The sequence below is a fragment of the Myotis brandtii genome, unplaced genomic scaffold, assembly GCF_000412655.1.
Source record: "Myotis brandtii unplaced genomic scaffold, ASM41265v1 scaffold423, whole genome shotgun sequence".
Taxonomy (NCBI): Eukaryota; Metazoa; Chordata; class Mammalia; order Chiroptera; family Vespertilionidae; genus Myotis; species Myotis brandtii.
The window spans coordinates 2784820-2799494 of NW_005366214.1; the positions used below are offsets into that span (position 1 = coordinate 2784820).

Consider the following 14675-nt stretch of genomic DNA (forward strand, 5'->3'; position numbering starts at 1 on the left):
GGGGGGGGGGGGGGAGGCTCTTTCCCCAAATCTTGGAACATTTGGTTATTTTTAACAATTTATTCTTAAGAGTTAGAGGTGTTAGGTCTTTTTTGTTGTTGATAATGTGGGGTCATCCATAATGTAACACTTTATAATTAATTACATATTCTCAAGTTACTGCGAACATCATGAAAGGTCAAATAAGCAAGTATTATGTTCTTTAAAATCTCTTTTCTTTTTCTTGAGCCTTTAGAAAGCTTAAATTCAAATAGGGACCTCAACTTTAGTAATTGTCTAAAATCCTATAATCTGCCATTTATATTGACGTCTTGTCTTAATGTTGTATTTTAATTTGTAACTTCCTTGGTCCTGATCTTTATTTATTTTTCCATTTTATGTTATCTATTCTTATAGCTATATATTTGTGGAATTAGGTGGGCTTTAAAAACATTTTTTACATATTTTTAATGAAATTCTTTAAAAATAGAATGGATTTAACCAAGAATAGAGTAACATTTAATTAACATGAAATGATGTTTTGCCTTAGTACAATAACAAAATCTAAAAATTAGTAACAGAATCTGATTAGGTAAAACCACCTGTCACATTATATCAAACAATAGACTTTTCTTCTCACCATTTCTGTGTGTAAGCATTTCTCTCATTTCCTCATGGTCACACGGATGAGTAAAATCAAACACACTGTGTCCAGTTAGTTCAAACTGTAAACATATTTTAAAAAATTAGATCTACATCATAAAATCATAAATATATAAAGAAGGACTCTTAATATAAGGGTATTTTACCTGAGTCAACCCCATGTATTTGTTCACATTATCAGAAATGTAAATCATGTCACCATCATCTGTGAGAACCATAACAAAACCATCCAGGGCTTTCAAATAAAAGCAATTCATTTGCGCCTTCATTTCATCTTCAATATCCAAATCACCTAAAAAGAGCACAAACAAAAGGAAAATAATTTAAAAGTTATACTTAAATGAATACTTACATGTTTCAATAAAGTTTTCTCCATTTATTTAAGACACATAACATATATTTTTTCTGCATATTAAAATCTCCGCCCCCTCGTCACTCTCCTTTTAACACCGAACAGTCAAGGCCAGAGAACAGGAAGACTAAAATTAGATTTGCCAAGAACAGTCAAGGCCCTCCGGCAAAGGCCAGAGAACAGGAAGACTAAAATTAGATTTGCCAGCTATGTTTAATGATTATTTAAAGTAACACAGCAAGGCAAGCCAAGGCAAACCACTGAAAAGAGAAAGAATGGTCATGTTAATAAAAGATAGGTAGGTAGGGCCCTGGCCAGGAGGATCAGTTTGTTGGAGCGTTGTCCCATACCCCAGAAGGTTGAGGGTTCAATTCTTGGTTGGGGCACCTGCCTGATGTTTCTCTTTCATATAGATCTCTCTCTCTCTCAAATGAGTAAACGTATCCTTCAGTGAGGGGGAAAGGGGAAGGAGATAGGTAGGTAGGTGGGGCAGGAAATAAAGAGGGGCAAAAGGCCTGAAGCTTTAAAAGCATGTAATAAAAAGGCAATCATATTAAGGAAGAATTGAGAGTATGACCATCCTCTAAATATAATTTCTAATTACTTTTAATTTCTAATTTTTAGGCCTAGTATGCCCTAGTAAAACAACTCACCAGCATCCAGAAGTTTCCTCACACGCAGATAGCTGATGGTAAGCCTCATAACAGAAGCCTTATCAAGATGCGAACTCACGTTATGGGGAAGTGGCAACTGATGAGCAAGCTCATAAAAAACTTCAGACTCTTTACTTCGCCGAGATCTGGCTGCATCTCTAGACTTTTCTTTTCGACGTTCAGAACTTATCCTATATAACAAAAAGGAATGGGAGGGGGGAGAAAAGAGACAGAAAATTTGTTAGTTTGCCTTTGCTTGAATAAACTAAATTTACATTCTGCTTACCATTGAAGGATTAGAAGATGCTATGTAATGAAATTATATAGAGATTTTTCTACTACATGAATGCATTTTTAATAGAGAGTTATAGAAATTTTTGGATAGAGAGTTATAGAAATTTTTGGATTACTGCAGACATAAGAACTCCCAATAAGAAGTCCAACATGAAGTTTTAAACCTGTCTGAAACAGGTGTTTCCTCCCTGGCAGGTCAATTTGAAGAGGATGTTTTTGTTTTAGCCCAAATCTGAAAAATAGCCTGTATATGAAGGCTGCACCTTCATAGCCATTCAAAAAGTCTCAACATAGAGAAATCATGATTAAGTCTAGAGAAACGGAAGTTGTACATAGTAACTTGAAAGCAGGTGTTTTTAAACAGAATAGTAATAGCTACAAATACATTTTTGACTCAAGTTTTCTTTTGACTCCAATACTCTCCCACCCTCCCTTTTACCATATGAGCAGTAGTGACTATAAGCTATAGGAATTTATATTAGCAGCTATAATAAACTACTGTTTTCAGGTTGCTTACTCCCTTAACAGCCCCTATCTATGACTAGCACAATAGGTACTAACTAAATGTGGGTTTATAAAAAACAAAGATGTGGCACAGTACTAAGAAAGGAATGTATTAATAAAGATTAACAAAGGTGTTAATAAGGTATCTTTGGGGAACTCTTCCAAGAATAAAGTCAGTAAAAAACATTTTCATAAATCAGACCATGCAGAATTGAGTTTCTCTGCTTAACTGCATAGCAACAAAGCTAAACTGGGTTCTGTACTTAGCTTCTTCTTTAATAGCTATCTATTAAAACCTACAATGTGCCAAACACTGCCCTCTACAAGGTGCTTAGTTCTCTCATAACAACCTATAAATTGGTTAAATATTGTCAGATGATAAAATGGGGAGGCAGCTGGTTAAAAATAGCCAGTATGTAGCAGATGGGATTTGAACCCAGGTGTTTGTTTTTACTTCAAAATCTTTGCTCTTCCACAATGTTTTATCTTCTTAATGGAGAATGCTGCTTCTGTCTCACTCAGCTGCTTTCCCTATGACATTCAACCTAATCCTGATGAGTCAATTACTTATTAAATGTTGAAAATAGCCATAACCATTTATTGAGCACTTAGCAGTATGCTAAGGACTGTACCAACATTATTTCACTTAATCCTCTTTAGTTCTATGAATGAAGTGCGTAATTGTCTTCACCTCAAATATCTCCTTCCTCCAAATAATCTGCAGAGCTGCAAGGTTCAATCATAGAAGCAACATTCTCAAGAAATAGGCAGGGTTCTTAGCACATGCTCGCTCCAGTTATGTTGTTAACATGTGAATAACAGGTTGTATTGTCACAACAGTGATAAGATAGTGAAACTCAGAACTTTGAAGATTATGATTGCTCAAGATATGGCAACTAAATTTATAAGACAAAGCCATTAGAAATGTGAGCTTGAATAAAGCATTTAAAAGACAATATTTTAAGCTAGTGAAGACTGTAAGGATAAGAATCCGAACATGTGCCAAATTTTGGAAAATAACCCTAATTGAAATAAGTAACATGATACTTCAAGGGTTGACAAACCTAAATTAGATGAAGGTAATGAAAATCAGTATGCCCTCAATTACATAATCACTCTAGACATAAAATAATTAGGAGACCTATAATAAAAATTTAATAAAATTTATCTGATGTTCTTCATATGTGACTATGGGAGCTCTTAAAACATTTCTAAGCTTAAAGTTTCCAAAGTTCTTATGAGTTTCAGCATCTGCACTGCCCTTCATGGTCTACTCACAGGAAGACTTTGATCAGGTCACACCCCAAAGAATTATAGCATTGACCAAGAATTATTTGTTAGACATGTGATGAATGAAAAGATGAATCCTGTACTATTTGTTTACTTACTACTTAAACTGCACAACAGGTTTAGGTTTGAAGACCAGAAAGAAACTGGCAGATTTTCAGCATGCAAATAAGCTCACTGTATTACTCAAAATTATCAATTCCCATCTATGTTGTTTTTATTTTATTAAGTACAGATCAAGTAAATTTGTTACTTATGTATCTGCATAAGGTGCTATTTCACACACTGCTAGTCACACTGGATATTAGTTAAGAGTACATATAGTAAATTTCTATCTTTTGAATAGTTTACTTACCCAATTCCATGACTGTCCTAGAACTATTGTTTGAGCAAACCAAAAAAACAGCTCAATGTTTGTGGAACTATTATTTCCACACACTTACAATTTTATTATTATTCAACATACATTACTGGACAAGAAACTAACATTATATCTTGAAATTATTTTGTAGAGGAAATATATTTAGGATGATAATTTTGAACCACTGTCTTAAGCTTCTTGTATAGAGTTCATGAAAAAGCAATAGCCATATCACAGAGAATGCCTATTATTCTTTAGATTAACAAGAACACAAAATAATTGCAGATATTTTAAGTCATCTATCTGTGCTGCCTACTAATTGCACAAGAAAAGCCTGTTAGTGTACTTGATTGTAAACATGTTACTTTAAGAACTAAAATTAGATCATAATCATTCAAAATGTTAACAGATGATCAGTTATCTATATTATAAAAGGCCTGTGGCCATAACGACCAAACGAGGTGTGGCAGAGTGTGAGGTCCTGTGGCAGCACAGCGGGGTCTGGGGTCTCACACGATTTTGCGCACTGGGCCTCTAGTTTCTAATAAAGTTAATATATAAAATTTTTAAAACCTCTCAACTCTTTTACTTGCTGACTTTAAAACTCTTTCTGGCCCATGAGGCTGTAAGTTGTGTTCTGTACTTCTTGCACCAGTATTTCTACAGGATAGACACTGTGAAGTGAAATTCCATGATCTAAAGCAGTGGTTCTCAACCTTCCTAATGCCGCGACCCTTTAATACAGTTCCTCATGTTGTGGTGACCCCCAACCATAAAATTATTTTTGTTGCTACTTCATAACTGTAATTTTGCTACTGTTATGAATCATAATGTAAATATCTGATATGCAGGATGTATTTTCATTGTTCGCGACCCACAGGTTGAGAACTGCTGATAAAGGATGTGGCATTTAAATATTCCTTTCCAAAAAGGTCTATACCCATTTTTGTCTCTGCCAATCCATGAATGTGTGTATCCATTTCCCCAAGCACTCTGCAGTAATAGATATTATGGACCCTTTATATCTTTTTAATTTTTGCCAAGCTGATAGGTGAAAATTGTTATCTCATTGCTTTAACTGCGTGTACTTCTTAAAATCTCATGCCAAAGGAAAATATTCATGTTCCTTAGTTGGCATTTTGACCTGCAGCTTTAAATTCAAACATTTCTACATGGTGCATAATATTACACAGTGGCATTTAAGTATTTTTCATCTATTAACTTATTTAATTGTTATTATCATAACCATGTTATAAATAGGAACCTGGTTAAATAGATTACAGAGTTAATAAATGGTAGAGCTTATAATCAAATTCAAGCTGTCTGGTTCTAAAAACTATGCTACTAACAATAGTCTATGCTGCCTCTCAGAAACTTATTCTGATTACCAAGGTAAGTATTCTTAAGTCATTATTATAAAGTTCAAAATGTGTTTTCTTCACATCTCCAAAGACATAAAAAAGAGGTACAGGGGTTGGCTTTAAATTTAGGACTTGACCCTAAGCTATTTGGAGGGACTCATGGCCAGGCTTTCCTGGAGTCTGCTCATAATCCAAAATCCTAATTGAAAGGCATCTACAATGGCAATGCTCTCTGCTTCACTGTCCGCCATTTCTTCAAAGCAAGGCAACCTTTAACGGGTAATGCCAACCACAAAGGGGAGAGAATCAGAGCACACTACCTCATATACTCCCACTATATTTTGTTTTTAATTTGTACAGAGAAGCTATTTGAACATCTTAGCTCACTAATGTTGGTGTTGTTATTTGCTCAATATGTGGATCCCTACAATAAAAGCAATCTACATACTCACTTCAAGATATCTGGCTAGGCATAAGCAATTGCCAAGATATCTAATCACACAAAGTACCATGAGAGAAAAGATGAAGAGAATTTTCCCCTTCTAACATTTATTGAGCACTTACTATGCACCAGGCACTGTGTTGAGTGCTTTTATGTATTAGCTAATTTAATGATCATAACTCTAGAGAACCAAAACACAAGAGGGGAAGAGCCTTCCTGAAACTCAGAATAACCTCCTCCACTCAAGAAATAGTCATTCGGTAAATATTTATTGAGCATCTATCAAGTACCATGGACTGTGCTAGGTACTAGGAATATACTAGTACTGATAAGCAAAACAACCCTGATGAGGCTTAAACAGCCTCCCACTTAAGTCTACTGAAATAGCTATATTCCCAAATGCAGGTCTAGTTGCATGATAATCACTTAAGGGACATAAAGCAACATTTCAAACTTCTGGGCTCTATCTTTGTAAATTCTGATTCAGTAGATCTGAAGCAGGGCCCACAAATCTGGATTTTTAAAAACTCTAAAGGTGCAGATACACAGTGCAATTTGGGAACCACTGACTGAACTCATCCTTCCCTTACTTCACTTTAATTTCTCCCTCAAATTACTATCACAATGATCCTTCCAAAATAAGAAACCTGGTATTATGTATGTCCTTACAATTTTATCAGATGTACAAAGGGCAAAGTATAATTATTTCCAACAAAACCCATCCTTATCTAGCTCCCTGCCCATCTCTTCACCCTCATCATTTCCCACATTCTTCAGACACACTGCAGTTAATCAAAAGCATAATATTTCATTCCTTCTGGTTCACTTACCCCACTCTCTCTGCCTGGAGTACTCTTGAATATGTGACCTGGTAAGTTTGTGTGAGAAACTTTCCATTTTTAACTCTAGCATCACTTTGTTTCTGTTCTGTCTTCTAAAACTGCTCCTCTCTCCTAGATCTGACCCACTTTGGTTATTTTGCTGTATTTTATCTTCCTCAACAATCCTTAAAAGCTCTTGAAGACAGGAAACAGACTTATTTATCTTTGTATTATTAGTAGGGATGTGTGTAAGTTTTACTTCACTTTAGTAATGGCTCAAATCTGCTATTTGACCTTGACTTCAGCCCATGGAAGGTTGATTGTCCTTTGAACATTCCTTTTGGGATCCCTGAATTTGTGCTTTATCAGTGCTCCTGTGATCCTACAGATTACAATCATAATTAAACAGCATAATAATGCCAGAACTATGAATAAGGCATACTATTTGGATTTACTGTGATTATCTGGATAAGCACTTGCAAATACAGGTAAATAGATATAAGTGGGGGGAAAAATCAACCAAGCAGCATAAAGTGAACAGCACAAATATCACCAAGGAGAGTAAGTGATCTTTCAAGAGAAGAGATTTAGAGGCACAAGGAGAAGAAAGCTGAGAATGTAGGATACCAATTTGCTGAAAAGAGGTTTGAGGTTTAAAGATTATTTCCCTCATCACTACGATCCACAATGTCTTTTATTGTTTTGTCCTAAGCTTATGTGGTTAGGAAAATACATCAGTGGTAGTTAATGTTGTTAACCATTTTACAATCAATACCTTTATCACTTTTATAAATGTCTTTCTAGCCCAGCAAGAAACACAGAAGTTGACGTTTTGTTTTGTACAGTCTTTTTCAGGAAAGTGTTGGAATTTTCATCAAGACATGAAAGTTTTCTTTAAGTTGATTTCTAATCCTAGTGGCTTTTTCTCCAAGCCTGGTTACTCTTAGACAAGTATTTTATATTTTTATATTTATTAGGAGTATTCTTATTATTAATAAGATCTATTGTTATACTTTCCATCTGATAATTGCTACAAAACCAGAACACTTCAAACAGATGTTTAATTTTTAAAAATCCATCCTTAATGAAAAAAAAAAACAACAGCAAAAATCTGACACTTCAAATTAAATATAAATTACATTTTCAGGACATCTAACTATAATTCATAATTATTTTCTCCAGGAAAACGTCTTGAGTTCTAATCATTATCAATAAACTTAAAAATGAAATTTTAGCATAATCATGTTAGAAAATATCATTCATTTAGTCAATAAATATTTCTTAATTGTCTCTTATGAGCCAAACACTGTTCTCAGCATGGGGCATAGTTCAATAAACAAAAGAGACCAAGTTGCTACCCTCATGGAACATATATTCTAGTTATCTTTATGTTTCTTGACTTTATTCAATAGTAGTTACCAGGGTCAATTCCTAACTGACAAAACATTAGTTACAGCAATAATCTTTTTATAAAATCAAGTAACATAAAATTTTAGGAGACAAGGAAAAGTCTACAAAAATTAATCTGTGCTTACAGTAGATGTTACAATATAGTACTATGTAAAAAGAGCAAGTTATACAATGAAATTTGAGCATGAATCCATTTCTCTATAGGGGCGTGTAATGCATGTATATAGAGAGAAATAAATGTGTATATATGTATACAGACATACATACGGACATATCATCTATAAATGCAGTTAAAACCAGAAAGATACAATGATATATGTTAGCGAAGTTTACAAAATATTAGCAATAGAGTTTCAAGATGACAAAATTACAGATTTTGTACTTTAAAATTCACTAATAAACTGACACCATCTATGTACCTGCATGTGTTAGAAAAATCAGACTTTTAGTATAAACTAACTTTTAAATGTATTTTCTAAGAAGAGGAAAGTAAAGAATGAGTAAGTAGTATAATTTAATATTTTCAACTTCTCATTCTAATCTAACTTTCAGGTTTTGAAAATTCAGCATTTCATAATTTGAAATTCCAAAAATACAGGTGAAATGATTTGTTTCTAAAGGAAAATATTCAGAACATATATACACTTATTTTATTTTTGAAAGCAACTTAAATTTCTTGCTTTAGGTGGCCATTATCTTACTAGCATGGAAATATCACTTAAATACCCACAATTAGAGAAAAGATGGATTATTCACCTTCCAATAACCTCACAAAAAATGCTTAAATACTTGATATTCTAATGTTGCAGTAAGATAAATAGGGAAAAAGAATCACTATTTTAAATTAGAGGGTACATTCTGAAAATGAAATCTTTGCCACATCTATTTATACATTAATTAGATTAATAAGCTAATAGACATAACTATTTATATTAATGTATATTTGTGTTCTGTTTATTTTTTAAAAAATATGCTTGCCCTAGCCACTTTGGCTCAATGGATAGAGCACTGGCCTGCAGACTGAAGGGTCCTGGGTTCGATTCTAGTCAAAGGCACATGCCAGAGTTGCGGGCTCGATCCCCAGTAGCGAACGTGCAGGAGGCAGCTGATCAATGATTCTCTCTTATCATTGATGTTTTCTATCTCTCTCTCTCTCCCCCTTCCTCTCTGAAATCAATTTTTAAAAAAATGCTTTTGGTTCTGGCCAGTGTGCTAAGTGGTTAGAGCATAGGCCCTTGCACCAAAGGCTTTTTGGGTTTCCTTGGTCAAGGGCAGTACCTTTGTTGCAGTTTCTATCCCTGGCCCAGATCCAGGTTGGGGCGCATGTGGAAGGCAACCAATCGATGTCTCTCTCTCTCCTCTCTCTCTCTCCTCTCTCTCTCTCTGTCACTCTCTCTCTCTCTCTCTCTCTTTCTTGTTCGTATGGATATTTATCTGTTTCTCTCCCTTCCACTCTCTTTAAAAAAATCAATGGAAACACAAGAGTAAACTCAAAATGTATAAAAAACTTAAATGTAAGTAAGGCGTGAAACCATAAAAGTCCTAGAAGAAACCATAGGCACCAAAATCTCAGACATCTCTCGTAGCAATAAGTTTACTGATACATCTCCTAGGACAATGGAAACTAAGGAGAAAATAAACAAATGGGACTACATTACAATAAAAAGCTTCTACACTGCAAAAGAAACCATCAACAAAATAACGAGAGCCCACTACATGGGAGAACATATTTATTTTCCAATTATACATCCGATAAGGGGTTAATCTCCAAAATATATAAGTAACTCTTACAACTTAACAAAAGGAAGACAAACAAAACAATTTTAAAATGGGTAAAGGACCTAAATAGACATTTCTCCAAAGTGGACATACAGAAAGCCAAGAGACATATGAAAACATGCTCAAAGTCACTATCATCCGAGAAGTGCAGATCAAATCAACAAGATATCACCTCACACCTGTCAGAATAGCTATCATCAACAAATCAACACAGGACAAGTGTTGGTGAAAATGTGGAGAAAAGGGAACCCTAGTACACCACTGGTGGGAATACAGACTGGTGCAGCCACTGTGGAAAACAGTATGGAGTTTCCTCAAAAAATTAAAAATGGAACTCCCATTTGACCCTGTGAACCCACTTCTAGGAATATATCCCAAGAAACCCAAACCAGTCATCAGAAAGAATATATGCACCCTTAAGTTCATAGCAGCAACCATTTACAATAGCTAAGATTTGGAAACTGCCTAAGGGCCCATCAGCAGATGAGTGGATAAAAAACTATGGTACATTTAATGGAATACTATGCAGCAGTAAAAAAAGAACTCATACTATTTGCAACAGCATGGATAGACCTGGAGAATATTATGCTGAGTGAAATAAGCCAGTCAGAGAAAGGTAAGTATCACATGAGCTCACTCATATGTGGAATCTAATGAACCAAATAAACTGATGATCAAAAATAGACCCAGAGACATAGAAGCATGAACAGACTATTGAACCTCAGAGGGAAGGCAGAGGAGGGTAGGTGGGAAGAGATCAACCAATGAACTTGTATGCATATATGCATAACCCGTGGACATAGACAATGGGATGGTGAGGGCCTGGGGGGAGGGGAGGAGAACAGCAGTGGGTTGGAAGAGGTTAATGGGGGAGGGGGGAAGGAGGACTTATGTAATACTTTCAACAATAAAGATTTTTAAAAAATACAGAGACAAAAAAATCAACAATAAGTAAATAAATACAAATCAATGGAAAAATATTTATTATTTTACTTATTTAAATAGGGTGAGGATTAACAACACACACACACACACACACACACACACACACACACACACGTATTTTAGATTATTCCTAAATAGTGATTTTAATCACTTCTCTCCTGGTTCAGAATTGGTACTGAGTCTCTCAAAAAATCCCTGATCACTTACAATGTAAAGTATTAGATAAATAAAACAAAAAATGTGGATATGAAACTTTTTCTCTAAGATGAAGGTTCTCAACATTTAGCTTGCACCACAACCACGTGGAGGGATTCTTAAAACACAAATTACTACGCCCGCATGTTCAGGAGACAACCTATCAATGTTTCTCTATCTTCGGGTGAGGATAAAAAATAAAGAAAGAAAGAAAGAAAAAGAAAGAAAAGAAAAAGATTGTTCATCCACACTCAAAATGTTTATTAAAATTTTCTCTTTAAAAATAAATTTTAAAAAATCCACAAAACTTTCTCTTAAAAAATCTGCCCAAATGCTTTATAAATACAGTAAACAGAGTGAACTCTAAGACCTTTACATTGCCACATACTTAGAACTCAGTAACTATACACACTAAGGACTTAGATCAGATCAGTCAATGGTTGACCTGTGGTAAATATCACAATCACCAACAGAATTTTTAGCTCCGAGATATATATGTGCTAGATCCCAACCCTGGAAATTCAAATTGTAGGTTTGGTGTGGGAAACCGCTTATTGTCTTCACTAGCTGAGCATAGAGTAGAGACCCCCAAAAGCTAGTGACCTTTGAAGCCCTAGCAAAGGTCGGGGCTGTGCACCATCCAGTTAATCTAGATAATGGTAGCTGAAGCATCATCCCCAACTTAGTTCACTTAATTCCTTAGATACTTAATGTAAATCCTTGTTGATTATTGTTGATTAGCTATTCTGCCTATTTCTGGAAATTGTCTGCTGATGAGCTAATCTGTGTGTCATTGAAGTCTCCTTACCTAAGGGCTACCCCAGATCAATAAAAGGTTGGAGCGGCCTGAGCATCAGTGGAAGTCCTTCTGGACTTGCCCGCCTGGCTCCCCAATATTTCCAAATTGTCTCTTGTCTCTTTTCTCTCTCATTTGTGTGCGGCTCCTCTTTTCAGATCTCGAACCCTAATCCACGCGGGACGTGGAGGGAAACACACTCGACAGTTGGTCATGTCTGTTTAAAACCAGTTTCACAGGTGATTCTGAGGAGCACTCTTATCTGTTCAAGGTGTATGTTTCGTCAATTGGCGCTTGTAAAATTTACAGATTCCTGAGTCCTATCTGAAAATTACCAAATCAGAATTTCTGAAGGTGGGTACCTGGGATTCCTCATTATTAACTAAACACCCAGGTGATACTTAAAAGCAACACAAGTTTGAGAACCATTAGCAGGTCTTATAGCAGAGATTTAACAGGTTAACTAGCAAATTCTGAAAAAATAGGAAAAATTTATTTTTAGCTGTAACTACATATGCATAATATGACAATTATGTTTGTCAGGAAGAACACTGAGAGGAGTGGCTTGGGCAATTCTACATAGAGCAAGGTACAATTGCTGGGAATAAAAAGCTAAAGGTACAATTTAAGGACAGGCCAGTAATAAAGTGTGTACTTAATAAAATCCAATAACTTGACTTCAAAAATATTAGATCATGATCAGGCTTCAAAGATGACCAAATGAAAAATGTGGTAACGTGGAATGGTTTTCTCAATTCTTTGAAATAATTTTTAAAAAGTAACTTTTGAATAACAGCTGTATTAATGGCTTTCCCAAAATCTTATCACCTACTCTATCACTCTTCTCCCTTTCCATTACCTCCCTCTCTCAGCTGGTAAATGTTTTTCTTTCCATTTCCCTTATTACATAGTTTCTGACAGTAATAGATGTGAGACTGGAACTTAAGAAGTCAGTGGCACTAAACTTAATGTGTGTATTTGTGTATTGAGAAGAATGTGTCTTTAATTATTTAAATATAACAGATAATATATAAATTATAATAATCATGTACTTATGTAACAAAAAAATTCACATATATCAGAATAAAGGTAAACACATAGAAATCATACCCAGAAGATTGTTCCTATTTAGTTTAAAACCCTGAGCATGATAAAGATTCTGGAAACAATGACAAAGGAAAAGTGCTAAAGCAAATGGCTTGGTTTTCTATACTAATTCATCCTATCCAAGGCTACCAAATAAATTTTCCCTAAAAAACTCTGATCCTGTTTACTTGTCTATAAAAAGGGGTTAAGTAATGTCGTTAGTAAGCGGCAGATCTCAGAGTCCACCTGAGACTGAAGTCCCCATCTATACTAATAAAAGAGAAAGATGCAAATTGACTGTCCCTCCATGATGCCCACGCCCACCAGCCAATCAGGAGTGAGTATGCAAATTAACCCAACAAAGATGGCGGGTTAATGTGCATACTCAGGTGTCAAGCGCCCTGGGAGGCAACGGCAGCCACCGGCTCCCGGGACCATCGCCGCCCTGAGAGGCGAGGCCAGCTGCGCCTAGCCACACCTGCAGGCTCCTGGTGGAGAGCAGAGCGGTAGAGTGGGCGGAGAGCGAGAGGTTTGGAGGACTTGGCAGAGCAGGAGACTGCTGGACATAGAGCAGAGTGAGAGAGAGGGCAGCTTGGAGGGCGTGGCTCCCTCTGTCACCCCAGCTTCCTCATCACAGCTGTGGAAACTGACAGCAGGGAGGAGGAAGTCCCACCCCCATAGAATCAGCCAGAATCAGCCGCTGGTCAGACAGTTCTCAGCGGCCTGACAGCCAGGACTCTCATTCACCTGCATCTCAGACCATGACAGTAGAGAGGTGGGACTATGTCTAAAGAACAACTGTTGATACAACATAGCTCTGCAGCCAAAAGATGCCGACGTTATCAACAGAAAATGTCTGAAGAGCAATCTGCATCTGATCTTGAAAGAAAGCGGTGCCTGCGACAGAATGTATCTGAAGACCAGCTATTGGAAAAAACATCGCTCTGATGCCGAAAAACACGGGGATCATCGACAGAAAATGTCTAAAGACCAAAGTGCCTTTGAAGTTGAAAGATGGCAGTGGCGAAGACAGAATATGTCTAGAGAACAGTCATCAACAAGTACTACCAATACTGGTAGGAACTGCCTTCTCAGTGAAAATGGAGTACATGAGGATGCAATTCTCGAACATGGTTGTGGTGGAATGACTGTTAGGTGTGAATTTTTCCTTTCACTAAATTTCTCTGATGAAAAACCATCCGATGGGAAATTTACTCAAGGTTGTAGCAAAGGGAAAGTCTGTTCAAATGATACACATTTTCCAGATTACCCAGCATATTTAAAAAGATTAATGACAAATGAAGATTCTGACAGTAAAAATTTCATGAAAAATATTCATTCCATAAATAGTTCTTTTGCTTTTGCTTCCATGGGTGCAAATATTGCATCACCATATATGGGCCATACTATTTTAGAATACACGGACAAGTTTATCACTGTACTGGAACTTTACATCCTTCGGATGGTGTTTCTCGGAAGTTTGCTCAATTCTATATTTGGGATACAGCCAAAGCTACAAGTAAAAGATTAGCAATGCCAGAAAACCAGGGCTGCACAGAAAGACTCATGATCAACATCACCAACCACATGCATGAAAAAAATGAATTAACAAAATCGTACAAGATGCTACATGAGGTAGAAAAGGAAGCCCAATCTAAAGCAGCAGCAAAAGGTATTGCTCCCACAGAAGTAACAATGGCAATTAAATACGATCGTAATAGTGACCCAGGTAGATATAATTCTCCCC

At 36.0% G+C, this 14675-nt stretch overlaps 1 protein-coding gene across 1 annotated transcript in view; it reads right to left on the reverse strand.

Moving 5' to 3' along the window:
* Positions 1-14675, reverse strand: part of HIF1A (hypoxia inducible factor 1, alpha subunit (basic helix-loop-helix transcription factor)) — a 54796-nt gene that overhangs the window by 22763 nt on the left and 17358 nt on the right. The window contains exons 2-4 of the mRNA XM_014545934.1: positions 1648-1838; positions 789-934; positions 620-704 (exon numbers count right to left, since the gene is read on the reverse strand). Coding sequence (XP_014401420.1) covers positions 620-704; positions 789-934; positions 1648-1838 — 422 coding nt within the window. The remainder of the gene's footprint in view (positions 1-619; positions 705-788; positions 935-1647; positions 1839-14675) is intronic.